This window comes from Anabrus simplex, chromosome 1, assembly GCF_040414725.1.
Source record: "Anabrus simplex isolate iqAnaSimp1 chromosome 1, ASM4041472v1, whole genome shotgun sequence".
In the NCBI taxonomy this organism is placed as follows: Eukaryota; Metazoa; Arthropoda; class Insecta; order Orthoptera; family Tettigoniidae; genus Anabrus; species Anabrus simplex.
This window is the reverse complement of record NC_090265.1, coordinates 1,023,430,787-1,023,457,633: the sequence shown is the minus strand read 5'-3', so window position 1 is coordinate 1,023,457,633 and position 26,847 is coordinate 1,023,430,787. Positions and strand designations below refer to the sequence as shown.

Sequence of the window (26,847 nt, the reverse complement as noted above, 5' to 3'; positions counted from 1 at the left end):
TCTGCCTTGTTCTGGGTAAAGAGGATGCATGCTCCAGCGTGAGGCTCCCGCGTGGCGCCACAGCTTCGCTTTGCTACTGCGCTTCTCCCCCGTGGTACCTACCTCCTATTCTACGTACCTTGCCAGAAACCATAGCTCTGTCTTGCACTGAGTTTAATAATGGCAGAACGGATGTACAAAGTAAGCAACAATCTGACCGGCCAAGCAGGTCCATCATAGATGACAATGTATGTCGGAGTGATTTCCATCTCTTCGGACCATTGAAGAAGCACATGGTTGGTGAGCTATTTAACTACGATACAGGCGTTCAGTATGCCGTTATTATGTAGCTCCAGGAACTGGACGCAGGTTTCTTCCATGGCGGCATCAATGGCTTCGTGCACTTGGACAAGAATGGTGTAATGTGTACAGTGCCCTACTACTGGGTATCCTTATGCGTGCCTGTGAAATAATGTTTCTCTGTGCGTGCTCTTGTTAGTTTACTTTTTGAAGCTACCTTGTAACTACTGTTTTGGGTGTTAAAGGACAATTTCGGGCACGGTACAGCTGGGTGGTGAAAATCTTCATCGAAACTACTAGCGGTGCAGTTTCAACAATGCGAGTGGTTATTAAAGATGATGATGATGATGATGATGATGATGATGATGATGCTTGTTGATTTAAGGGGCCTAACATCTAGGGCATCGGCCCCTGATAGTACGAAATGAGACGAAATGCAATGAAAAAATAAAATCCAAAATCCTCCACTGGCCAGAATTCGAAACGTGAGGATTAAAAATGAACGGATGGATCTGAATTTAAAACAATCAGTGGAGCCGACCCGCAATGCCTCAGTCTCAGAAACTGACGGAAAACAATAGTAATACTGACCAAGGGACTGCTTCTATAGCTCAATACTGAATCGGTGATGCAAGCTAAAGAGGTCCAAAATATAGGTTATCGGCCTCTCATAATGGTACTTATCGCTTGGAAAGTAGAACCATGGTATTTGTCATGGTGCGGTACTAATCAAAAGTATACCGAGCTCGATAGCTGCAGTCGCTTAAGTGCGGCCAGTATCCAGTATTCGGGAGATAGTAGGTTCGAACCCCACTGTCGGCAGCCCTGAAAATGGTTTTCCCTGGTTTCCCATTTTCACACCAGGCAAATGCTGGGGCTGTACCATAATTAAGGCCATGGCCGCTTCCTTCCCATTCCTAGCCCTTTCCTGTCCCATCGTCGCCATAAGACCTATCTGTGTCGGTGCGACGTAAAGCAAGTAGCAAAAAAAAAAAAAAAAAATCGAAAGTATCGTAGACTCGCGGTATTCCACACATTATGGTACTACTGACAGGTTATGAAATTCGCACATGTAATACAGACCTATGATGTTCCGCACATAAGTGTACTAACTACAGCATAAGTGTACTAACTACAGGGACTCGTATTAATATTGATGTAGAAGCTGAGGAGAGAGATGAAACGTGACAAAGATTGATCATAGGGGAGCTATTATTGGACTGTCAGCTATTGTTACCAACAGTTTTCAAATCTAATTACTAATTCTGACACAATGCAGACGGAGCTGTTATTGCTGCTAGTAATCTAGATTTCTTCACAAAATGAAGGTTGAGTTTTGATATACTCTAACCAGATAAAATGTTTTACTTTCTAATAAGAGCTTTTCAAAGCTCTGTTCCCGGATTAACAATAAAGTAGTGTTCATGTTTTTTTATTTAACATCCGTTCTAAATTTTAGTGGTCTTAACAGAAGCTGAGCTATCGTACTTCTGACCCGGAATAATTATTTAACATGCTGGAAATCGGCGACACGGAGCTGTCGCATTTACTGTAAACACGCTGTATGAAGCCAATCACATCCGAGATCAGACCCCGCGATCATGTCAAGAGAACGCCAAAGACTAGACTTAACCGATTGCGCCATATATGTTGTTGATTTACTGTAGTGTTAGTAGACCATCCGCACACTTTCGACGTTAGGCTATCAACAGATAACCCTTTGCAATTACTGATAACCTCATTTCCATTACAGTTATTAAGAATGAACTTCTGTTGCTGTACATGATAGACCTAATAGCAAGGCATATTGACTACTGAATTACAGTGGCTACTAGCTGATATACCCGTGCTTTGCTACGGAATTCTACATTGTATACAGAATTCTACATGAAATCGTGTACCGTACAAGTTGTGAATAATAAATTTTAGACGCTTTCCCCTAAACTACCATTTCATACAGCGTGAATAAAGTTATTTATATCCTACACTGTAGTGCTGTATTCCCCGACTTTACGTACCGATTTTCATTCAATTCTGTGCGCCTATTTTCTCGTGGCTCGGCACTTATATGGACTTGGCAAGGAAACATTGAAATTCGTGAATATCTCTGTTGTCATAGCCGGTACGGTCAAAATGTGTAAGACATAAATTATCGGGAATTTAATTCTATATAACTTTAGTTTTGTAGTACTTATCGATAGGACCACTAATAACATATATTTTGGAGAATTGAATTTTAGGCCTTCCCCTAAACTAACATTTCACTCAGCGAGAATAAAATTATTTATAGCCTACACTGTAGTGCCTTATTCTTCGACTTTACATACTGATTTTCATTAAATTCTCTTCAGCCATTTTCTCGTGATGCACGTACATACATACATACATACATACATACATACATACAGAGGGACAGACAGACACGACGGAAAATTAATAAGTTCATTTCTTTGTTACTGTAGACACGATCTGTACAGATATACCATTCATTTTTAATTCTGAGCGATGCACAAACGAAACTCTTTATTTTATATATATTTAATAATGGCTCCAACGACGAATCCGGTATAATAATATCAGGAGCATTAATCTATAAACAGTCGGGCTCCATGGCTAAATAGTTAGCGTGCTGGCCTTTGGTCACAACGAGTCCCGGGTTCGATTCCTGGCGGGGTCGGGAATTTAACCATAATTGGTTAATTTCGCTGACGCGGGGGCTGGGTGTATGTGTCGCCTTCATCATTCATTTCATTCTCATCACGATGCCCAGGTCGCCTACGGGTGTCAAATCAAAAGACCTGCATCTGGCGAGCCGACCTTGTCCTCGGACGCTCCCGGCACTAAAAGCCTTACGCCATTTCATTTCAACAGCTTTCTATCGCCACAGAACTATCCTTTTCGAATAATCACTTTCGCATTAGCGTACCTATAGTCATATTTATAGCTTACTTTCATACGGTTCTTCAGTTGTCTTTAGTAATACATTTGCGTGACTATTTCTCTGATGAAGCCGATAGCAGACATCATTCGAGACTGAACACAAAGATTCAAAAAGTTCCGTGCTGTAAGTCTTATTCTTAAGTTTATAAATACCTATGTTTATGATTCATTTCATATTCACCCACTTTTGTTACTATTACTTATTTATGTAGTCATTCGCTAAAATGTGAAGGTCTTCAACAATTCTGTCGTCTTCGTAGGGACTGTCCCCCTCTCCTACCGACCATGAGACACTTCACTTCTAGTCTCTTCTGCCGTCCAGCTCGTATTTATTCTTATAATACGGCACCGTACGCACGTAGGTGGATTCTTGTCTCTGTCTACTTCGTCTGGTTCCTCGCAGAGTGTTTCAAATCTTACTGTGTGGTCTAATATGTATCCTTTATCTGTTAAATGGCGATCATGTCTATCATTCTCGTGCTGCCATTTACTTCGACGTAACAGAATTCCTCGTGTGTTTGACATCCTTCCTCACGGTTAACATCTGCAAATAAATACACGAGATAACTTAATGTGATCTACTTTTCTGCCAGAATAACTAAAAGAAAAGTACTATTGTAAGAGCTATTGTGAAATAAGAGGAAATAAACTCGATCATGTACTGAGTGACTGTTACGAGTTAATACCTATGGAAATTTGGTTAATTATCTGTATTTAGTGCTATATATATTGGTGTTTAGTGTTTGTTGGTAGTAATTAAGATTAGTTTTATTTATTTAAATTTTGCAGTTATTAGTTCCGTTTGGTGTTCGGTAGATTACGTGTTATAGGTTACGTAGATTAGGTTTACCTACTTTGCTTCGTATTTCCGTAGTTATCCGTTGTTCTCGATATTTTGTTTATGCATTTCCCTTCATTAGTCCGAATAACAGGGACTTAATTGTATCAAACGTTCTACCAAAAACATTATTCTATTATGTTGACAGGAATGTTTCTGTTGTTAGCAGAGTTAGTAAGATGTAAATATTGTACTATTGCACTTCGACCTATCATTAAAAGCTGTGCCACATTCAAACCCCATGTGAGCAGCACCGCTGTATCGTTATCGTGCAACTGAATTGTTCTGGGAAGAGAAAATGTAATTGTGCAAGGCAGTGTAATATCTTGTGAGAAAGTCGGGGCTATTGTGTCTTTGCAGCCCACGGAGAATGTACGGCAACTTGACTTGCCTCTTAAACTGTTGATTATATTGTGGAACGAAAGGTGTAATGCATCTGCTCACATTGCTCAAGAAACCATTCAATTTTCAAACGCACAAATCATCGTGAACATTTTTTGATAAAATCATTTTTTAAATTGGTTATGTCTCACCAGCTACATTTATGGTTTTCGAAGACGCTGACGAGCCGGCATTTTGTACTGTAGGTGTTCTCTTACGTGACGGTAAATTTTCCGACTCACGACTGTCGAATGTGAACACGTTCAAATACCACCGGACTGACCCAGCCGGGAACGAACCCATCCCCTTGGTCTTTGAAGGCCAACACTTCTACCGTCTGAGCTCCTACGGCAGAAAAAATGACCAGTGAAGTTCGTCAATGTAAATCACTAACAATCAGGCTGTAATTTTTATCGTCTTAGTTTAGTTTCCAGAATTTTCACCTATCTTCACTACCAAGCCCATTAAGATGAATTCCTTGTTAGGAATATCTGAGCCGGGATAAGTGACTCAGACATTTGAAGCGCTGGCCTTTTGACCTCAAGTTCGAATCTGGCTCAGTCCGGTGGTATTTTAAGGTGCTGAAATACGTCAGCCTCGTGTTGGTAAGTTTTCCGGCACGTAAAAGTATCAAGTGGGACAAAATTCCGGTACGTAGGCGTTTCCAGTTACCGTAAAAGTAGTTAGTGGGACGTAAAGCTAAATAACATTATTACTTGAAGTAATAACCTTCTTGTTTTTCTTCTTTCATTCCTCAAAGCCTTTCCCAGGTACCTGTGGATTAAGCCCAATTCTACGGCCGGTATTAACCAGACGCTCCTAAACTCAATAAGAAGATTCATCTTACTTTGTATCCGACCCCGTACAGAAATGGAAAAGGGGTTGGACATACACAATAATTATAGTCCGAATGATGTTCTTCAGTGTAGGCCTAGCAACAGTTAAAGGGCATCGTTCCCTACAGCACTTTCTCCAAGTTCTCTAATCAGCACTAAACAAATTATGGGGCATATTCATTCTTGTTAATAAGAATTAATATATCAGCTTACGTCCCAACTCAATACAGAATATTGTGAACGATCTCTCTGTTTCTGTGTCTGGAAGTAGGCTATGCCTTTCTACAAATCATTTACAGATAAATAGGCACAATTTACATGCTGAACATACTGATTACACTGATTTATAAGGGGAACAGCATTCATCAAGAATTGTATCAGTTGTATTTCGTTATTTTTCATACAAAGCCGAACATTTTAATTTGCCTCATTTTAATTGTCAGTGATAGTAGATATTATGGCGTCCAGAGGTTGCACAAATTCACCAGATCTGCATTGTTACGTATAATAAGAATGAGGACCGTTCCCTTACCTCATATCCTTGCTTGGGTTTTACGACAATACTGAAGGGTTAGGAAACCGTTTCTATAATGTACTAAACTCATATTTATTCTGTTGAAGTTCAAAATGAATAGAATATCCCCTAGAAATGTTTAACAATAATAAGAATATATTTCGAATCGAACAGAATAAAATTACATCCCGTGATATAATAATAACAACTAACAAGAAATGTAATAAGAAATGGAATTTAAAGAAATTTCAAATCTCAAATTCAGTCTTTATATGAACCGGACAAGTACTACAACAGCCGCTCAAATTATTCTGAAAAAAATGTCTCCGACACTTAATACAGTAACTAATCATACTACCTTCCGATGCCCAACCATTCTTATATTTGTTACTATTATTGTTATTAATGTTTCTATTATTATAATAAATATTATTACTTTCCTGGCAAGATACAGTGTTTAAAGTGCACAGTGTCTTATGGTATAGACTAGAACAAATGTGTTACTTTCATTGATCTGTTTCAGTCCCATCCCTGGCTCTGACAGTATTAAAGTGACTGAGGTGTGAGCGATGCCAGTAAAGTTGTTCCTTATGTAGCCAGTCCGTGTTATGAATGGTGTGAAAATGTATCTCATACGGTTAGCTGGTGCTTGCATTTCACTGCGCTTGGCAGACTGATATGTAATAGTAATCTCTAGCTCGGTGAGGAAAGCAACAGGAACTACCACACTCTTAATTTCTCTTGTACTCCTCCTCAACGAACCTAGGCCAAATTCCGTCAGCTTTAAGTAGAGCTCCTGAGGATAAAACTAGTCTTCTGGCTGAGTGTTCAAAATAATAATAATAATAATAATAATATGCAGCCGAAACCCTGTCTCTAAATGCCAACAAAGGACTCCTTGAAGAACTGGAGAAAAAAAAAGAGCGCAAAATTGTGAGAGGAATTTTGGGATCAAAATACATAAATGGAATCCATCAAAAGAGATCCAACGAGGAAGTCTATAGCAAAATAGAGAAAATTACCAACACAATCAGAAAAATACGGGCACGCTTTTAGGATCACCGGAAAAGAATGGACGGAAGAAAGTTAACTAAAGAGATCTTTCACTTTTTTATTTAAACCCGAAAACCACAATTCCCTGGTTTAGAAATACCAAAGAAGACCTGAAAATGCTACATAACTCAGCTGAAGACGCCCTTAACAGAGATCGCTTCCGCAAGAAAATATTGACGAACGGGCTAAACCGAGACGAGCAACCGAAGAGAAGACACGGTGCTCCTTGGACAGAGGAGCGTAAGCAGGCCTACTCACAAAGAATAAGGGAAATTTGGGCTCTAAAGAAAGCCAAGTTCATCGTCAAATGCAACAAGACTTAACGTGGTCCTTGATGGCCCCAGCGAATAATAATAATAATAATAATAATAATAATAATAATAATAATAATAATAATAATAATAATAATAATACAGTAGGACCGTGATAATCCGGCGTGCTCGGGGATCTACAAATGCTGGATTTTCAAATATGCCAGAAAATTAATGTCATTTTTGAACATCTGCTTTAAACAACGGGATACAAATAAATACAGTTGTAACGTACAAAAGCAAATAATTGTAATTTATTTAACACAACAGAAGATAATATAGTACTTAAATTAAAAGGATGCAGTACTGAACCGAAAAAATAAAATTTAATTAAAAATCAAATACTGTCCTGGACTAGCCTCAAAGTTTTAACACAGTTCAATGATATAAATCATTTGTAGGTCTAATATGAAATCAAATAAAAAATGTTAAATACCAAGAATGTGGTACAGTTTAATCTGACTCACTCTTTATAGACCTAGCATAGGTGTCTGATGATGTACAGGGCGTGGAACATGCCGGACTGATTTCTTGGACTGAGCTCTTTTTCGATAAAATTATTTTGTTTAATGAGGATAATCATAACTTCAGCAACGTCGCTTTGTTGGCTCCTCTCTGCGAATTTCACAAAGGTGTGTAAGGTTTGTGAACGTCAGTCCATGAGATGTGAGTTGTACGGGGAAATTACGGAGGAAAATCGATCTCTGATGCGTGCCGGACTATGGGGTCTGCTGGATTATCGCGGTCCTACTGCAATAATATTAATGGACGAAAACCGCTCTTGTATAGATACAGTATGGGAAAATGGACCTTAAACTCGATGGCACGGTCAGCGATATGAGGAACTTCCTCTAATATTTTTTTCTTCAAATCTTCCCTTTCTAACCGCAATACTGGTAACGGATACAAGGTGAAAAATGTTCTTTTTATGGAGTTCAGTTAGTGAGGACAGCCTTTGAATGCAAGTATGAAGAATGAGATTTCCACCTAATCAATACTTTATTACAAAATGTTTAAAGTTATCTACATTGAAACAGTACCGGTTTCGATCTGTAAAAAGGTCATCATCAGCTGTTGGTGAACCTGCTTAATAGCGGTAGTACGTAAAACATTACTAAAACTAATTTAACAAGAATGCCTTGTTCTAATATAATATTACTTAAGATATATACATATGGTACAATATGGGGCTTAGACTCATTGGAGTTCCATTCAAATGGAATGGAATGAGTCTAAGCCCCATATTGTACCATATGTATATATCTTAAGTAATATTATATTATAATAAGGCATTCTTGTTAAATTAGTTTTAGTAATGTTTTACGTACTACCGCTATTAAGCAGGTTCACCAACAGCTGATGAAGACCTTTTTACAGGTCGAAACCGGTACTGTTTCAATGTAGATAACTTTAAACATTTTGTAATAAAGTATTGATTAGGTGGAAATCTCATTCTTCATACTTGCATTCTTAATTCATCAATACGGACAATGAAGCTGATAGATTATAGGACAGCCTTTCCCAAACGCGTATAAGTGCTCGAAATATATAATTCAAATTTACCTTGAATGATAGCAGTAGAGTAGATTCGTTTCCTCGTAATTGTTATCATTAAGAATGGATGGATCATGAAACGTCAAGGATGGAGAAGTAAAGAAAGACATTAAAGTTGATGTCTAAGTTTAAAGTTTGGTCCTTCGTCATAGCAAACTAATGGCCGATTCGTTGGACAACCTGGAATTTCATACCTAAATATCATGATGGTCGCTGATATCGTGGTGATTCAGTTACATAGACATCAACCACGAATAGCTTCTGCAGCGAACCTGTACGTCTCATTGAACATGCAATATGTCTGTTACTCAATACTGATGAAGCATGCACTCACTCAAAGAAGGGCACCCTCTGGTTCAGCGCCACCTCCTTGCCCCCCTTGTAGTCCAGACCACTCGCGAGCATCCACACCAGCTCCTGCGTCCATGTCGTACCTGAAAATAAAAATGATATATGATTAGTTTGTTGAACCCCTTAACATCTATAAACAAATTGGTTAGAAATTCCACTATTTTAACGGTCAAATTTAATATTTATTATGGAAACCGGTTATTGAGAATTATAATTTTCAAAATAACTACAGAAATATTAACTGAGCATTTTAAAAGTAATCTACATTAAATGCCCGAATATATTAGTTGCTGTTAATGATACAAATAAATTCTAAAAAATGCTTTCGACTGAATATTTTGTGAAAAATTGCCATTAACATTTTTCAGTGGCTGCACTAAAATTTTTAGTGAAAATAATATTTTACAATGAAAACTTTTCATTAAAAAACAAGACACATTACACTGGAGAAAAACCATACTAAAATGAAACGTATAAATGATATAAAAGACATATTTTCTGCCGCAATTCTTCACAAATCACTTCGAAGTTAAAATAAGGCAATACTTTAAGTATCGAAGCGAGTAGAACTACGCAAACTACGTTACATTCCTCACATAAGTATTGATTTCCTTCTGTTCTTACTCCCCTGTGCACTCTGATAGGAATTTTTCTTGAGAACTCAAACAGTGAAGTTTTATGTCATCTTGTGGTTACTGAATAACCAGTTTAACAAAATTATTTACTATTAGGATGTCCCAATATTCTCGGATTTTAATCTTTTTTTAACAATATAATGAATATTTCGGAAAAAGTCCAGTATATCTAATGTTTTAAAGTTAAGAGGTTGAAGTCAATAACTCGACAGTTTTACGTGAATAAAATAGAACTGTCTGAAGAATTAGAGTCGTCGGTAAGAAGGCGTTAGTCTGCCAGATTGCCAGGTATTTACTTAGCATAAGTCCAGAATAGCAGCGCCGGTGTGACGTCACTTCACGCCTCTATATAGGCTCCCGATAAAGAAGGGTTCAGCCATGCGACGTCACCTGACTCCGCTATATAGGCTTCCGATAAAGAAGGGTTCAGCCGTGTGACGTCACCTCACTCCGCCATATAGGCTCCCGATAAAGAGATTCAGCCGTGTGACGTCACCTCACTCCGCTATATAGGCTCCCGATAAAGAAGGGTTCAGCCGTGTGACGTCACCGCGTTGTGCACTGCTTTCTCGCAGCCTGAGTGGAAGAGAAAATGGGGAATGGAGCGACGTAGGAGAAGCAGAAAACAGAACTGACATCTTGGATATCGTAGTGTTAATGCAGAATGTTTGAAATACACTATTGATAACAGATAATAAACAATTCATTTCGGCTCTATATTGTGAGCAAATATATAACAATTCTAGTTGATGTGAAGGACTACCATGTTATAACGTAAAACGAACAGATCATAATATAATTTTCTCTGCAATTTAGAAGAGAACTATACAGAAAAATTTCGTGGCCATTTTCCTACATTTTCTGTTTCGATCTTTTCTTTCACTAGTTATGTCCAGCTCCATGGCTAAATGGTTAGCGTGCTGGCCTTTAGTCACAGGGGTCCCTGGTTCGATACCCGGCAGAGTCAGGAATTTTAAACATCACTAATTATTTCCGCTGACACGGGGGCTGGGTGTATGTGTCGTCTTCATCATCATTTCATCCTCATCACGACATGCAGGTCACCTAAGGGAGTCAAATCAGAAGACCTACACCTACGGGCTTAACATATCCTCGGACATTCTCGGCACTGAAATCCATACTCCATGTCATTTATTTCACTAGTTATTAACGTTAGGACGTGACGTCTTGGCAATTTGCAATCGAAGATTGCACGTTAGGTTGTGATCTGATAAGGTACTTCTCGATTTGGATTGTTCGCACACATATGTCGAACCGAACGTACACAACATCCGTGCAGCAAGTGCATACAACCTCGTAAAACTGGTTTGTGAGACATTCTTGTAAAAATCAGCTAAGTCCTCCTGTTGTTTATATTTGTCTTTCAAAATATCGTCACATCGTAACTTTAACCTTTTTATATGGTACTTATTACGATCATTGTTGACATCCACTCAATATGGGGTTGCAAAGAACTGAAACGTATTTAAAGCGTTTGTACATCTTGAAACCTGAACTCAAACTAGTAAGCCGGGCTGAATGGTTCCGACGGTTGAGGCGCTGGCCTTCTGACACCAACTTGGCAGGTTCGATTCTGGCTCAGTCCGGTGGTGTTTGAAGGTGCTCAAGTACGTCAGCCTCGTGTCGGTAGATTTACTGGCACGTTATAGAACTCCTGCGGGATTAAATTCCGGTACCTCGACGTCTCCGAAAACCGTAAAAGTAGTTAGTGGACGTAAAGCCAATAACATTATTATTATTGTTATTATTATTATTAAAAACTGGTAACGAAAATATTGTGGAATTTGCACATATTCTTCAAAGAGACTAATATCAGGAGCGCACACGTTATTGTAATCGAGAGGGCTACATCTGACTGACCTGTCCAGTTCCGTACTCACAGCGCCGTTTATCTAGGCAATATTACATTACTCAGCTCTCGCCTGACTTCACAAGAACTGACAGGCTTGCTCATCGTTCCGCCACGTCACACCACATGAAACTGTCTTCCTCTGGTCTGTATTAACCTTTTCCATCCCATGCCTCAGTTAACTTGGTTGTCAGCATGTCTCCCGCTATTCCAAACATGAGTTAGCTCAGATTTCAAGCAATGCGCTCTTCTCCAATTCCGAGTTTTTTTTTTGTTAATCGCATGCTCCCCTCAGACGACAGATGATTCATTAACAACCTTGTCGGGCTGAGTGACTCAGACGGTTGGAGCGCGGGCCTTCTGACCCCAACTTGGTAAGTTCGATCCTGGCTCAGAATTTGAAGGTGCTCAAACACGTTAGCCTCATGTCGGTGGATTTACTGATACGGAAAAGACATTTTGCGGGACTAAATTCCGGCACCTCGGCGTCTCTAAAAATCGTAAAATTAGTTAGTGGGACGTAGAAATCAATAAAATTATTATAAACCACCTTACTATACTTTGACGATAATTATATGCCTCGTGCTTTTATTTCACAGCTGTCCTCTGAGAAAGCTGCACAAAAGTGTAAAGAGAGCATGAAAAAAGATTATATTTTAGAAATTTTAGGGAATGATGATGAACGTGACTTCTACGAGTAGAGTGAAGATAAGTTGCAGTGAAACAAGCTGTGGACATTCACCACGCCATTGTCAAGTTCTGGTAAAAGAGTCAAAAGTGAACTATTGTTAATGTCGTCAATCCATGACTGTTCAGTAGCTCTTTAAATACAAGTTTTTTTTAACCTATTCCTATCACTGTCGAAATATCCAGAAAAATCCGGCATGGGACATGCATAAGGCTGAAATTAACTTGGGTGTTAAAATGTTAGCACCTCCACAACCTTGAATTTCTTTTCTTTTCTTTTTTTTTTTTTTTTTTTTTGCTTTACGTCGCACCGACACAGATAGGTCGTACGGCGACGATGGGACAGGGAAGGGCTAGGAGTTGGAAGGAAGCGGCCGTGGCCTTAATTAAGGTACAGCCCCAGCATTTGCCTGGTGTGGAAATGGGAAACCACGGAAAACCATTTTCAGGGCTGCCGACAGTGCGGTTCGAACCCACTATCTCCCGAATACTGGATACTGGCCGCACTTAAGCGACTGCAGCTATCGAGCTCGGTTTTCTGCTCAACGTCGTAACGTCGAAACTTATCAACGCTTAAGTATTCTCTTCTTATCGCTAGATTTCTGCCGTGCTGTCTTCGGCCTATTTTCATGAGGATAAAAGTTCTCCTTGATACTGGATGCTATGAAAACCTCCAAAGTTAACTCAAAAACGAAACTTTGCCCATGGGTAGTAAAATGTAACGAAGGTTAGCATTTGAGGTTAGCCTGAATACCGATCTAGGAAGAATAACAGTGGTGATATATTACAGTAGAAAACAAGGAATGTTATCCAAAGTTCTTTATGATTTAACTCAACCTGATTTGTGTAAGGACAACATAACATTCACTCAGAAGTATAGAACAATCAATGAACCTTTAAAGTATCATAAAGGTGTCCTAAATCAATCAGAAACTAAAGATGGTTGAAAAATAGCAGCAGAGCATCAGGAACCATATTGATCATATGCAGCTATGAGGTAAAGATTTCGAAAGTGGTGATGAATGTGACCAACAACTAAATAGAAATCACAGATTTCAATTATTAAATTAATTATATTGGTACCACCAATTTGGCACTGGAAATGCTTTGGCCCGTTTTACGGCCGGGTCCCTTCATGCTGCCAACCCAATATGAAAGAGATGAATTTACTACTGCGTGTCTGTGTTATGGTTGGCAGTGTGTTGCGTGTATAAGAAGACATGAGTATTAAGATGAACACAAATACGCAGTCCCTGAGTCACAGGAATTAACTGCATATGGCTAAAAGTCCCGGTCCAACCGGGAATCAATCTCTGAGCCAAAGGCCAATACACTGACAATTCAGCCAAAGAGCCGCACTTGTACTTAGTGTACTATTAAGAAGAATTGTACAATAGGAGCATAAAAATTGAACACCCACTCATCCACTGAAGCCCACTGGTCGTCTTTACTCAAGGTTACAGCATCGAAACTCGACGCAATCTGTTGGCCTTAAGGACTGATTACAATTTAGGAGATCAATATCAGTAGACTTACTAACACGATTGTTAGTCAGCTTGTGTTACTGTGACATTAAACAACTAAAATAACGATAATAATATATTTCCTTCTTCAGGATTTTATAATGATATCCTTTTATAGATCCGGATATTTGTGTTTTCTTAAGAAAGATTTTGAAATGGCTCTGCTGTACGGGCTGCATAACTGTAAGCTCTGTGGTTTCCCGTTTACACAACAGGCAAAACATTGATAGTATTTTAAATCTATCTATCTATTTATCCATCTATCTATCTATCTATCTATCTATCTATCTATCTATCTATCTATCTATCTATCTATCTATCTATCTATCTATCTATCTATCTATCTATCTATCTATCTATCTATCTATCTATCTATCTATCTATCTATCTATCTATCTATCTATCTATCTATCTATCTATCTATCTATCTATCTATCTATCTATCTATCTATCTATCCATCCATCCATCCATCCATCCATCCATCCATCCATCCATCCATCCATCCATCCATCCATCCATCCATCCATCCATCCATCCATCCATCAATCAATCAAGGCTGTCACCCAGGTGGCAAATTTCCTGTCAATTGCTTATTTAATTTTCGAATTTCAAATAGGTTGGAAGTTTATCGGACATCTCCAATTGCTCAAACCTCTAATTCCTCTCCTCGTAAATGAGTAATTGCAGCAATGCATCCTCTTGAATTCGAACTTTATCTCCATAAGTTCATCGGACAACAATTAGCCACCTCTGGAGATATCATTACTAAAATCATTTTATACCATGTGACTCCTCTGGATTTGATAATTGCCTAGATTCGGTTAGGAAGTGAGTCCGCAAGGTTGGGAAGGTACGTCGCATCCAGGTTAAGCCACTCGCTGAGGATTTAATCGCGCAATTCCACCAAATTTGGGGACGCTCAAGTTGGCGTTTTACCCGCTGGTCCAACATGTCCGACAGATTTTCAACGAGGTCAAGTCAGGTGATTTTGCAGGTCAATCGAGATGTAATAGGGTGGGGGAGTGTTCATGAAACCTCTCACATATATGTTCAGCCCGATCAACTCTGCTGTTGGCATCTTGAAAATTCGGACTATCAATAGCATACTCATCATGCAGATGTTGACTGAAAGACAAATATCCTGGTTCATGTTAGTGGTCACCCTAAGATATCACAGACCCTCCTCCGGTTTGAGCCTGACCTTGAACACATCCAGGATGAAATGCTTCATTTGAATTTCAATGCACTCGACGAATTGCGTCATTAGATTATAGGCAAAAACTTGATTCTTCAGACTACATTACGTTCCGCCAGTCCGCTACTTTGTTCGATAATTTCTAGCCCATTGTAGACACGCAGCTTTACGCGTACGTGTGAGCAATGGCCTCTTGCGAGGTGATTGACTCAAAATGTTCAATACATCCAGTTCCCGCCGCAATGTTTTCTTGCTAACAGATTGGGCTGGACCTTCATTCACTGACTGCAGCAATTTCTGCCGGGTTATGAAGCAATTTTGATTCACAAGCCGGTCCCTCTCAGTCAGGACCACAATTCTGACGTCGTGTTTCGTGGCCACGTGTAGTACACCACTGCTTGTAGATACATTGAACAGTCCGCTGCGAAACACCAACAAATCCGGTAACTTCATGCACCGTATGGCCACGGTCACTGTGTCACATCTTGACATCTACACATTGTCCACTTGAAACATCAGTATCTCACTGATCGCTACTGCCTTATGCTCACTTAGAGGCAGTGCGCGTGCCGTTGAGCTGCGCCATCTGTATTATCGGCACACTATATCTTCGTGCATTTGTGTACGGGGGTGAGGAGTAAGGAGGGAGCTGTCCCGGTCACGGTAGTGCTGCCAACTGAATGAAAATGAAATGTGAATTGAATCGAGAATATGATCGATCGATATGAAGTTTCTAAACCGTTATTATCTTTAGCGAACAACTGTGTCACATACACATTATATAACATTGTATAACATTTCTCAATGCGAATCTTGTTCCTAGCATGAATTCTATAGTTTGGCTTTGCTGTGTAAACAACAACAGTACTAGTACGTAAAGTGTACGCCAGATGTCGCACAACGATGCTTAAGCGATTCATAGTTTGTGTTTCAAACGTTGCCAGTACGAATCTCGAAGATTGCCGAGGTCGACTGATTCAGCACTAGGGTGTAAATGCACCAAGATAAAGTTTGCCGATAATACAAGCTTAACGATCCATCTAATGCGTGCGCACTAGGATGACTTATTTTTTGTCCGGTAAGCTTATGCACCCTTCTTCTTTTCTTAATAACTATCGTGTAATGTCCATTGTCCCATACATACAAGACACTATCCAAAACACTGCAGACAAGGCTAGAGGAGCAAATAGATTATCAGCTTGGAGAATACCAAGCGGGCTTCAGAAAAGGAATGTCATGCGTGGAACAGATCTCGAGCCTGAAAAGAGTACTGTAAAATTACATCTCCAAAGATTTGGTAGTGGTCTTCGTAGACTTCGAAAAAGGGTATGATTCGGTTGATGGGGAAGTGCTCTTCGACATACTGGCAGAATTCGGAGTAGACGCCAAAACAACTGAAATGATTAAGCAGATATTAACGGACACCCGTTCAAAAGTAAAATTCATGGGGGAACCCTCGAAGGAGTTTGAAATCAAAACGGGGTTCAGAAAGGTAATGGACTATCTCCGCTTCTCTTCAACTGTGTTTTGGAGAAGATAATCGGCGAATAGACAAGAAAGGACTGCTCAAGCAACTATATATTGAATGAACAAGAAATGGCATCAAGGTCAACTGCCTTGCATTCGCAGGTGACCTCGCGATCCTGTGTAGAAACACTAACACAGCTACAGAGCAGATAAGTATACTAAAGCAGGAAGCATATAAAACAGGAGTCCAAATTTCCTTTGAAAACAACCAAATATATGACCAATGTCAAAACAGCCCCTCGTCACTTGAAGAGAGAGCATGGTAATATAGAAAGATTTGACAGCTTCAAGTACCTCGAAGAAATCGTATAGCTGAAAACTAGCGAGAGAGAGCAAACTACACCAGGTGAGAGAAGATGACCACTGCTTTTCGTGGAACCATGCTGTACAAGGCGAGCTAAACTAAGACACTACAAGATAGTAATTCCGCCCCGCGGTGTAGGGGGCAATGCGTCCGCCTGTCAACCAGCAGCCCCGAGTTCGATTTCCGGCCTGGTCAAGGGTTTTTAATTGTAAATGATTAATATCCCTGGCCTGGGGATTGGGTATTTGTGTCGTCATTAATGTTCCTTTCCTCAGAATATAGTAATCAAAACAGAATGACTCTATGCTAGTGGATGCCCCGAATGACAGGAATGTCGGGACAAACAGAAGCCGAGAAATTGGAGGGGAAGACCCTCCACAAGATAATTGGTCCAAAAATCGTGGGCCAGAATAGGTTACGACGTAGGGGAGAATTATACCAAGAATGTGTAACACCGATTGAGCAAATGAAGAAAATAAGACTTAAATTTTATGGACATCTGTTTAGAATGGACGAGAAGAGGCAGACAAAACAAAATTTTAAAACACATGACAGTAGACCTAAAGTTTCGGACAAATTTTTCAAGGAGGTAAGAAAGGATCTTGAACAGTCTGGATTAAATCGGGAAACAACCTAAACTGAACAAAGTATAGATCTGTGCTCGACATCTTCAGAGGCTTCCATGACGAAGAGGAAATGAATAGGGGATAGACAGAAGAAAGAATACCGGCTGCCAGAGAAAGAATACAAAAATTTTGGGCGGCAAAGAAGGCTTCCAGTAATGGGTGATTGTTGATTAACGTAGTCTCAAATGGCCGTAAACGAAAAGAATAATAATAATAATAATAAGAAGAAGAAGAAGAAGAAGAAGAAGAAGAAGAAGAAGAAGAATGACCATCATCATGAGACCAAACGAGTTGGCTACGAGGTCGTCTAACTGTAAGTGTGCACTCGGAAAATGGTGGGTACCAAGCGCATTGTCGGGATATACCAATACACAGACTGAAATTAAATGGCGTATGGTTTTTAGTGCCGGGAGTGTCCGAGGACAAGTTCGGCTCACCATAGGGTTACGTCTCAAAACTCACGAGTCTCAAAACTCACGGGCTATAACTAGTAACAAATAGTATCAAAACTCACGACTAGAAACTGGTAGCTAAAGTAAACATTCTAATGAGTCTCAAAATTCACGAATCCGGACTGCAGGTGCTTCCGATGAGTGCAGGAGGGATGAGGTGACTCACGCTTCCCTTCAACCCATGTTTTTCCACCGACTTAGGGCAGTTACCCTGGTAGCAGATTGCCTATCAGTTGTTTATCTAGTCTTTTCTTAAATAATTTAAGAGCCCCTTGGGCCCCTTTTTAGTCGCTTCTTACGACAGGCAGGGGATACTGTGAATGTTATTCTGCCACCCCAACCCACGGAGGAAAATAACGGTTAGTGAATGAAAGGGTGTATTACTATCATTTTAAAAATACTTTTCCTTTGTCTTAAAGTTAATTTAATGCATTTCTTACCTTTCACATAAATTTATAATACTGGCATGTGGCCTCCGGGGTGGTCTCGTGCAGGTCTTTAGAGTTGACGCCGTATAGATGACTTGCACGTCTGTGAGGTTGAAGCCCTACCGAAGATGAAGTCTAATGCTGAAGACGGCACGAACACCCAGTCCCCGAGCCATAGGAATTAACTAATGAAAGTTAAAATCTCCCACCCGACCGGAAACCGAACTCGGGAGCCTTTGGACCAAATGCCAGCATGCTAACCATTTATGCATGCAGCTGGACGACATAAAATTAAAGTAGGTATAATGCCCGCTGTTAGTTAAAAGAAACTGTCAGTTGTTAGTACTGGGGCTTAGCTCCATAATGCGGCCAGAAGGCGGCATTTACTTGAATAAGGAATTTTATTTACAGATATTAGATGTCAAGCCAGTTAATTCACTCATTTAGTTTCAACATCTGGAGTTTCATTTGGAAAAAGGCGTATTTCTAATTTTCGTAAGCGTTCATCTATTCGCTTACTTCAGTCGGTTATCTACCAGACATATTTAAACCGAGTTTTGAGATTGGTGCAGCTAGAGAAACTTACTCTTTCTAATCCTCTTCCAGGAATTCGTGAGTTTTGAGAATGGCCCAGGTAGAGAAACTTGTTCTCACTAATCCTCTTCCTGGAATTCGTGAGTCTTGAGACGACACACACCATAGGCAGGTCTTTCGCTTTGAGGCCTGTAGGCAACTTGCGCGTCATGATGATGATGAAATGATGATGAAGACGACACATATACCCAGCCCCCGTGCCAGCGGAATTAACCAATTATGGTTAAAATTCCCGACACTGCCGGGAATCGAACCCGGGACCCCTGTAACCAGGATGCTAACCATTTAGCCATTGAGCCGGACAATACACAGGCCAACGAAGACTCTTAATTAGCAGATGGGAGATAAGATCCCTAAGTATATTACCTATTTAATTTTGAAGGGGAGAAATTAATTACCCTCTTATTGCTTTGATATTCAATTTTTAAATCATCAAGTAAATATCTACTAGTGGTTATATTGCTGCCTGTTTTGGTGTAGGTTATTCTTGAACTGATGTTTGTATGTTGTGTAGACAGTTCATACACGCGATTAATTGGCTCCATGAAATAATCGTCTGACGTGATACCACGTAATGGGATTTGAATTTAGCATGGATGAGATAGGATAGATAGTTTCTTCATAATGATAAAACGAAAACATTACACTTGTGAACAAATAAATTTTCATTGTCCTTTTCTCTGTTACCTATCGACATTCTCGTCGCAAATTTACAATTTTTTGCCAACATCTTTGATTTCTTATTGTTCTTAAAGTTTATTCAAGTTTACTCTGAAATTCCTGTAGCCCTATCTCTGTCAACTGTGCGCTCATTATGTCCATACCTGTTTATAACTTTTCCTCCAGAGTTTTAACATTTGTCTGTTTTCAGACTTGGAAGTATTTTAATCACCATGATATTTTCCCCTGCACTGCAGAACACTCCAGCAGTGGCGCTTGCTAGTTCTATACCTTCTGTAAGAGAGACTTGCCGCACGATACCTCCTTGTCAAAACGGCGTATGCTATAAGTTACGTCACTATGTACTGGGTGATTACGAAATTTCTTCCAACTGCGCGCTATAACGGAAATGCGTAAAATGAGATCGGATGTAACAAGAGATAAGTGTAACTAGGATGACGAAGTCTAAACATTGGAATCAGTGCAATACGTTCAAAGTATTCGACAGATGAGTATGTTGACATACTCCTCATCTACGGTGAAGCAAGACAGAACGCACAGCGCCTGTACCATGAAAGATCTCCACACAGATGAAAACCAATAAATTAATTAATCCACGACACTAGGGTATTTCGGATACATAGAATTTGTGGATAATTCTCGAAGTACAAAATGCAAATAAAATTATCAGGCTCAAGTAAGATTCGAACCCAGCTACCAACCGCATTTGTATTAGCAGCACCCCACTTACCCTGCGACACCACGGCGCCGCGGCGGCTCCAACCAGCAGTTTACTGGAGAAGTACTAGATGGACAACTAATTCCCCCTTCGCCGTGCGCGTAGAGGCGCGCGGCTGTAAGCTTGCATCCGGGAGATAGTAGGTTCGAATCCCACTATCGGCAGCCCTGAAGATGGTTTTCCGTGGTTTCCCATCTTCACACCAGGCAAATGCTGGGGCTGTACCTTAATTAAGGCCATGGCCGCTTCCTTCCGACTCTTAGCTCTTTCCTATCCCATCGTCGCCATAAGACCTATCTGTGTCGGTGCGACGTAAAGCCCCTAGCAAAAAAATATTCCCCCTTCACAAATGCACACACGTTTTCTATCGGTATGCCGTCGCCTTTAGCATTCATTTCATATCCTACCGACCTTCTTCTTTTTCTTCGTCTAAGCATTTATCCCGCTTAATTGCAGGGTCTGCTGTTCTGCACTTCCTTTCCCACTTGATGCGATCTTGTGTATCTTCATACCCTAGTGAAAGCTTATAATTGGCACGTACTTTTTACATAACCGTATGACAGTTTGATGCACTGTGTAAATACCTGTCGCATACATGTTTCTGCAAAGGTGATGGTGCAGTAAATGCTTAAGGGCGACTGTTGATTGATATATGCCAAAGGAGAATCGACCATACCACCACCAGTGACGTACGTTGGAATGCCTAACAACAGAAAAAGTCAGGCGCAGTGGGCTAGCCCGGTACTTGATTTGTGTCTTACGTGAATTCCCTTCTTTTTTGTTCTTTCTTTGCTTCTTTCTATTTGTCTTTATTTCTTTAGCCGGCCTGAGTGGTTCAGACGGTTGAGGCGCTAGCCTTCTGACCCCAACTTGGCAGGTTCGATCCTGGCTCAGTCCGGTGGTATTTGAAGATGCTCAAATACGTCAGCCTCGTGTCGGTAGATTTTGCTGGCACGTAAAAGAACTCCTGCGGTACTAAATTCCGGCCCCTCGGCATCTCCGAAATCCATAAAAGTAGTTAGTGGGACGTAAAGCAAATAACATTATTATTTATTTATTTATTTATTTATTTATTTATTTATTTATTTATTTATTTATTTATTTATTTATTTATTTATTTATTTATTTTTCTATGATTTTCGTGTGAGGTATTTAATACTGTTCTTTCAATATGGTATTGATAAATTGGAACTTATTTCTAAAATGTGACTTTTGTTTTACTTTGCTGCCTGTTTAGCGTCACATTAATACAGATGGATTTTTTGGCAATTTTTGGAAATAAAAGGGCTACGATTGGGAAGGTAGTAGTTGTATTATGACTAGCATTTTTCTGAATTGAGAATGGGAAACATCAGTCCAGCTCCGTGGCTTACCTGTTAGAATGCTGGCCTTTCGTCCAAGTGTTGCGGTTCCGTTCCCGTCCGGGTTGGGGTTTCAACCTTCAGAAGTTAATTCCTTTAGATATGGCTGGGTGTTTGAGCCTTTTTCAGTAGAAGATTTCGTCCTAGGTAGGGCCTCGTTTTCACAGACACGCAGGTCACCTATGGCGTCAACTCGAAATACCAGCATCGGGCCTCACCGGAGACCATTCGCCTTTACTATTATTATTATTATTATTATTATTAGTAGTAGTAGTAGTAGTAGTAGTAGTAGTAGTAGTAGTAGTAGTAGTAGTAGTAGTAGTGGTGGTAGTAGTAGTCACTTTTATATTGTCAAAACCAAGGATGAGAGTGAGACAGATCACTGAAAGACCTAGTGTAAATAATGTTTGTGGATAAGACTTGGTTTGACAGCGAGTTATCGCCCGACAATTTACAGCACGGAGTTTCTGCTGATCGTGCAGAAGTGTTACGAGGTAATAGGGTCAGACTACTCTTTAATGCAGGTGAAGGTCGTTTATCAATATTACATCACTTTGACAATGACTCTTATACAACTCAGAGCTGACGACGGCCTTCATCAAAGTCAACGACCTTCATGCGTGACTTTTTAACTTGAAACCCGTTCGTTAGTCTCCTGTAATCGAGGACGTGATTCAGGACTCTGAATCACTGTAATTTCGATACTATCTTTCACCTGTTTAATAATATGAGACATGGAACGGTAGAACACGTCAGCCTTGTAATTAAATTACTGGTGAGGGGCGTTAGTCATACGACCGAAGACTGTCAATAAGCTTTGTGATTTCACTGCCCATCACACTCAATATTCATGTAAACATAAAGTACTGTTTATCGTTACCCTTCCTGTGTAGTAACACTAGTGGATAATAATAATAATAATAATAATAATAATAATAATAATAATAATAATAATAAATAATAAGGGTATTTAACGGAAAACCAGGAAAAAGAGTTATAAAGAATTTACCTCAATTAGGAACAGGTTTTATTGTAATCAAAAAAATACTACATCCTATAATAGAGTTTAAGTCTCCTAATGAAAGACTTTTCACGCTGACCTTTAAATCAACGAATAAAGTCTACACTATTGTAAATGTGCATGCACCTAAAAATGAACACAAAAAACAGAAAGAACAAACAGAAACGTTTTGGCAAGAAGTTTCGAACACCTTAGACCAAATTCCATCCTAAAACACAAAGAACGATGTCATCGATCTATAGTAGGTAAATTCCCTGCTCATCGTAGAACACTCGTACGCTCAGAGGCGCGCGGTTGTGAGCTTGCATGCGGGAAATAGTGGGTTCGAACCCCGCTGTCGGCAGCTCTGAAGATGATTTTCAGTGGTTTCCCATTTTCACACCAGGAAAATGCTGGGGCTGCACCTTAATTAAGGCCACGGCCGCTTCCTTTCCATTCCTAGGCCTCTCCCATCCCATCGTCGCTATAAGACCTATCTGTGTCGGTGCGACATAAAGCAAGTAGGCCATTTTATACTAAGTATTAGCAAAAACTAAATTATGATCGGTACAGAATTCAACCAGCCAACTTCCACGTTCATTTCTTTGTACCAGTTCGAATTTTTCTACTGCATTATCTCCTCTTCATTGGCCTACCTCTTTATTCCGGGTCTCATCAACTTTCACATATTGTATTAAATATTCTATCTCTGCACAAATTCTTTCGATTTCTTCATTAACCGTTGAACTAGTAGGCTTATATACGTGCATTATTGTGATGGGCATTGGCTTGGTGTCTATCATGACAACAATAATCCTTTCCCTATGCTGGTCGCAGTTATTTTCTTATTCATTACTAAACCAGCTGCTGCGAAAATCCTGCTCATCCTGCCTACTTCACTTATACAGCATCCCTTTTTCGGATTCTCCATCTATCACAACGGTTCACACTTCTAACATTACATGTTCCGACTCGCAGAATGTCAGTATCCCTCTTTTACCCCCTTTCATGTAGTACCCACCCGGAGATCCGAATGGGGTCTATTTTACCTCCAGAATATTTTATCCATGAGGAAGCCAACGTCAGTACATTAAATTAAACTCGTTTCCTCGTCCTACAGCCAACGGCCGTAGCCGTGTTGAAACACCGGATCCCGTGAGAACTCCGAAGTTAAGCAACATTGGGCGTGGTCAGGAGTTGGATGGGTTTCCACGCGCTGTTGGTGGGGCGTAAGGGAATGGAGGAGCGGAAAGGAACTGGCCACCCTACCGCACGTAAACTCCGGCTCAGGAACACCTCTGCGGAGGTTCGGACCTGCCTTCGGGCAGAATAACCCTTACCTTACCCTCGTCCTATGGTGATGCAGCTCTTGATTCGTACAGAGAGACCTGCATGTCCTCTGGAATTAGTTACGGCTGTAGTTTCCCGTTGCTTTCAGCCGTGTAGCAATATCAACTTAGATAAGCCACGTTCAAGATGAATGCGAGGCCATATCAGATAATTACCCATACTGGCATGCTTGCAATTACCGAAAGGCTGGTAACACCTCTCCCACCCGCTTTTGATGGACCATTCGTTAGTCTGGTCTCCCGACAGATACACCTCTGATATGGTTGCACCTGCAGCTCGACTACCTGCTTCACTGTGTTGCACATGTCACCCCACCACGGCAAGGTCTCGTGATTCTCAAGGGATAAATACAAGGTTATTATTATTTAGCGAACGACTTTTGGTGCCGGGGATATCCGAGGGCATGTTCGGATCACTTGGTACAGGTCTTTCTATTTGATACCCATGGGCGACCTGTTCGTCTGGGTGTGAGATGATGATGATGATGGTGATGATGATGATGATGATGATGATGATAAAGAGGTACCGAGGGGAAGAGATCTGGTGTCGGGACGTAGGCTATCCTACTCCTTCGAATAACATCAAGAGATCTGCGCAGAGCTTAAGGTCCCAATGACGAATCACCATATACGGCGTCATACGCCCTCACTCCATATGAAAAATGTATAGAGAATTGGAACTGAATACTGGCTTTAGGCACGCAATCTAATGATAAAAAATTGTATACCATCACCTCTCTTACACTGCCGCTGAACAGTCTGATGGTGAAATATTTGAAGTGCTCGCTCAATCACATTTTTTGAAATTGTGCTTTAATGAGATAATTTATTATTATTATTATTATTATTATTATTATTATTATTATTATTATTATTATTATTATTAACGTTATTTTCTTTACGTCCCACTAACTACTTTTACGGTTTTCGGAGACGCCAAGGTGCCGAAATTTTGTCCTATAGGAGTTCTTTTACGTGCCAATAAATCTACCGACACGAGGCTGACGTATTCGAACACCTTCAAATACCGCCGGACTGAGCCGGGCTCGAACCTGCCAAGTTTGGTTCAGAAGGCCAGCGCCTCAACCGTCTGAGCCACCGGCCCGGCATTATTATTATGATTATTATTATAAACTGAAGTTAGAAGTGTGTGTGAGGTAAACACCTTCTGTACTGTTAGTGTTGGATCGACCACATATTTCAAGTATGCATACCCAGTTGAAATCATCACCAGGCGCCTCTTGACTCTATTTATTTATTTATTTATTTATTTATTTATTTATTTATTTATTTATTTATGTCTTTATTTGTGGCGAAGTTACGGCTCTTGGCCCTCTCTTACACTTAACCACATTATGCGGCTTAATACTGAATACAAACTTAATATTCAAACTTAACACACTGTATATAATATAATATAACTTAATGTAGACTAAAACTGAAAGATTACATCCTAAGTCTAAAATTAGAAAAATAAATTCAATAACTATTCTAGGTGGAATTCATATAATATAACAGTAATTTATGTAAACGTTTGGGAACTATTTGCTCCAGACATTCACTCGCACATTCACACGTAACTACATGATATAGTCTACGTATTCAAGAGGAAATATTTAGACGGTCTTTTGAAGGTAATTAATGAGGAACAATTTCTAATTTCAGGGGGTAAAGAAGTCCATATTCTAGCGCCCGACACAAGGAAAGAATTACTGAAGGCAGATGTATGATGTGGAGGAATTGCAATTGTTGACCCAGATCGCGTGTCACGGTCATGAAAGGAAGATAGAAAACGGAAATTACTGGAGAGATATTCAGGTATATTTTCAGTCAAGAGTCGATAGATAAGGGTTGTTACATGGCGATTTCTCTGATGCTCTACTTTTAACCAAGAAAGTTGTGCATAAAAAGGGGATACATGCGAGGAAAAAGTCAATGAAAAAATAAATCTAATGCAGGAGTTTAAAGCTCTCTGCAATTTCCTATTTCGTTCACTGGTAACATCCTGCAACACAACATCAGAATAGTTAAAAATTGGAAGTATCAATGTTTGAACCAGTTTTATTTTTAAGTTGAGAGGTAATACGGTCTGGTGAATCTTAAGGGGATGAAGTGATGAATGAACTTTCCTGCATACTCTACTATATTATTCGTGACTACTAGAGCTGGCCAGACGTTGTATGGTTTTCTTATATCTTGCAGGAAACATGCATCAGTAGCTCTTCTTCTCTACTAACAGACGGCTGGTTTTAAGCGCTCATCTTTTAAGTTCGAGCTTAGGAAAGCCTCAGTGAGCACTGACATGGCACCCGCGGGCTCTTATCTCTCGGAAGGCGAAGCAGCCCTCTTTCTTTCAACCTCAAGTGCTTCTCCAGATTCCTTTCCGACAAGTGCCTGCATGGTGAATCGAGTACGAGATACATACATCTATATATATATACTAGCAAGATACCCGTGCTTCGCTACGGTATTATACTGAAATTTATAATTGAATGCTTATTGTTTTAGATATATAATCCGCCGAAATTCGCGATCTGACTCATTCTCTGCGAGAATCCACCAAAATTCCCGATCTATTATTTTACGGCACGTTTCCTCCCATTTTTAAATCTTCCTTTCCAGCAATCGATTTCGTACTTCCCGGGTTAGGCTCAGGTATTCCTCCAGGTCAGTTGGGTCCGTAAATCTTTGCCATCTTTTCCTATAATATTTTTAATACGGATATAATCCTTCAGGAGATCCGGCGTGCTGTCATACTGGGTGCCTTGGCGGCACTGAACCCGCGACCGGACTGCATTCTTAGTCATTACCCGTCCAGGAGCCGTTTCCATCGCGGTCC

The 26,847-nt window shown here is 40.1% G+C and overlaps 1 protein-coding gene across 1 annotated transcript in view; it reads right to left on the bottom strand.

Annotated features, from left to right (window-relative positions):
* The window catches only part of LOC136857912 (luciferin sulfotransferase), a 278,523-nt gene that overhangs the window by 145,184 nt on the left and 106,492 nt on the right, over positions 1-26,847 (bottom strand). The window contains exon 3 of the mRNA XM_067136977.2: positions 9,041-9,140. Within this exon, the coding sequence (XP_066993078.2) occupies positions 9,041-9,140 (100 nt within the window). The remainder of the gene's footprint in view (positions 1-9,040; positions 9,141-26,847) is intronic.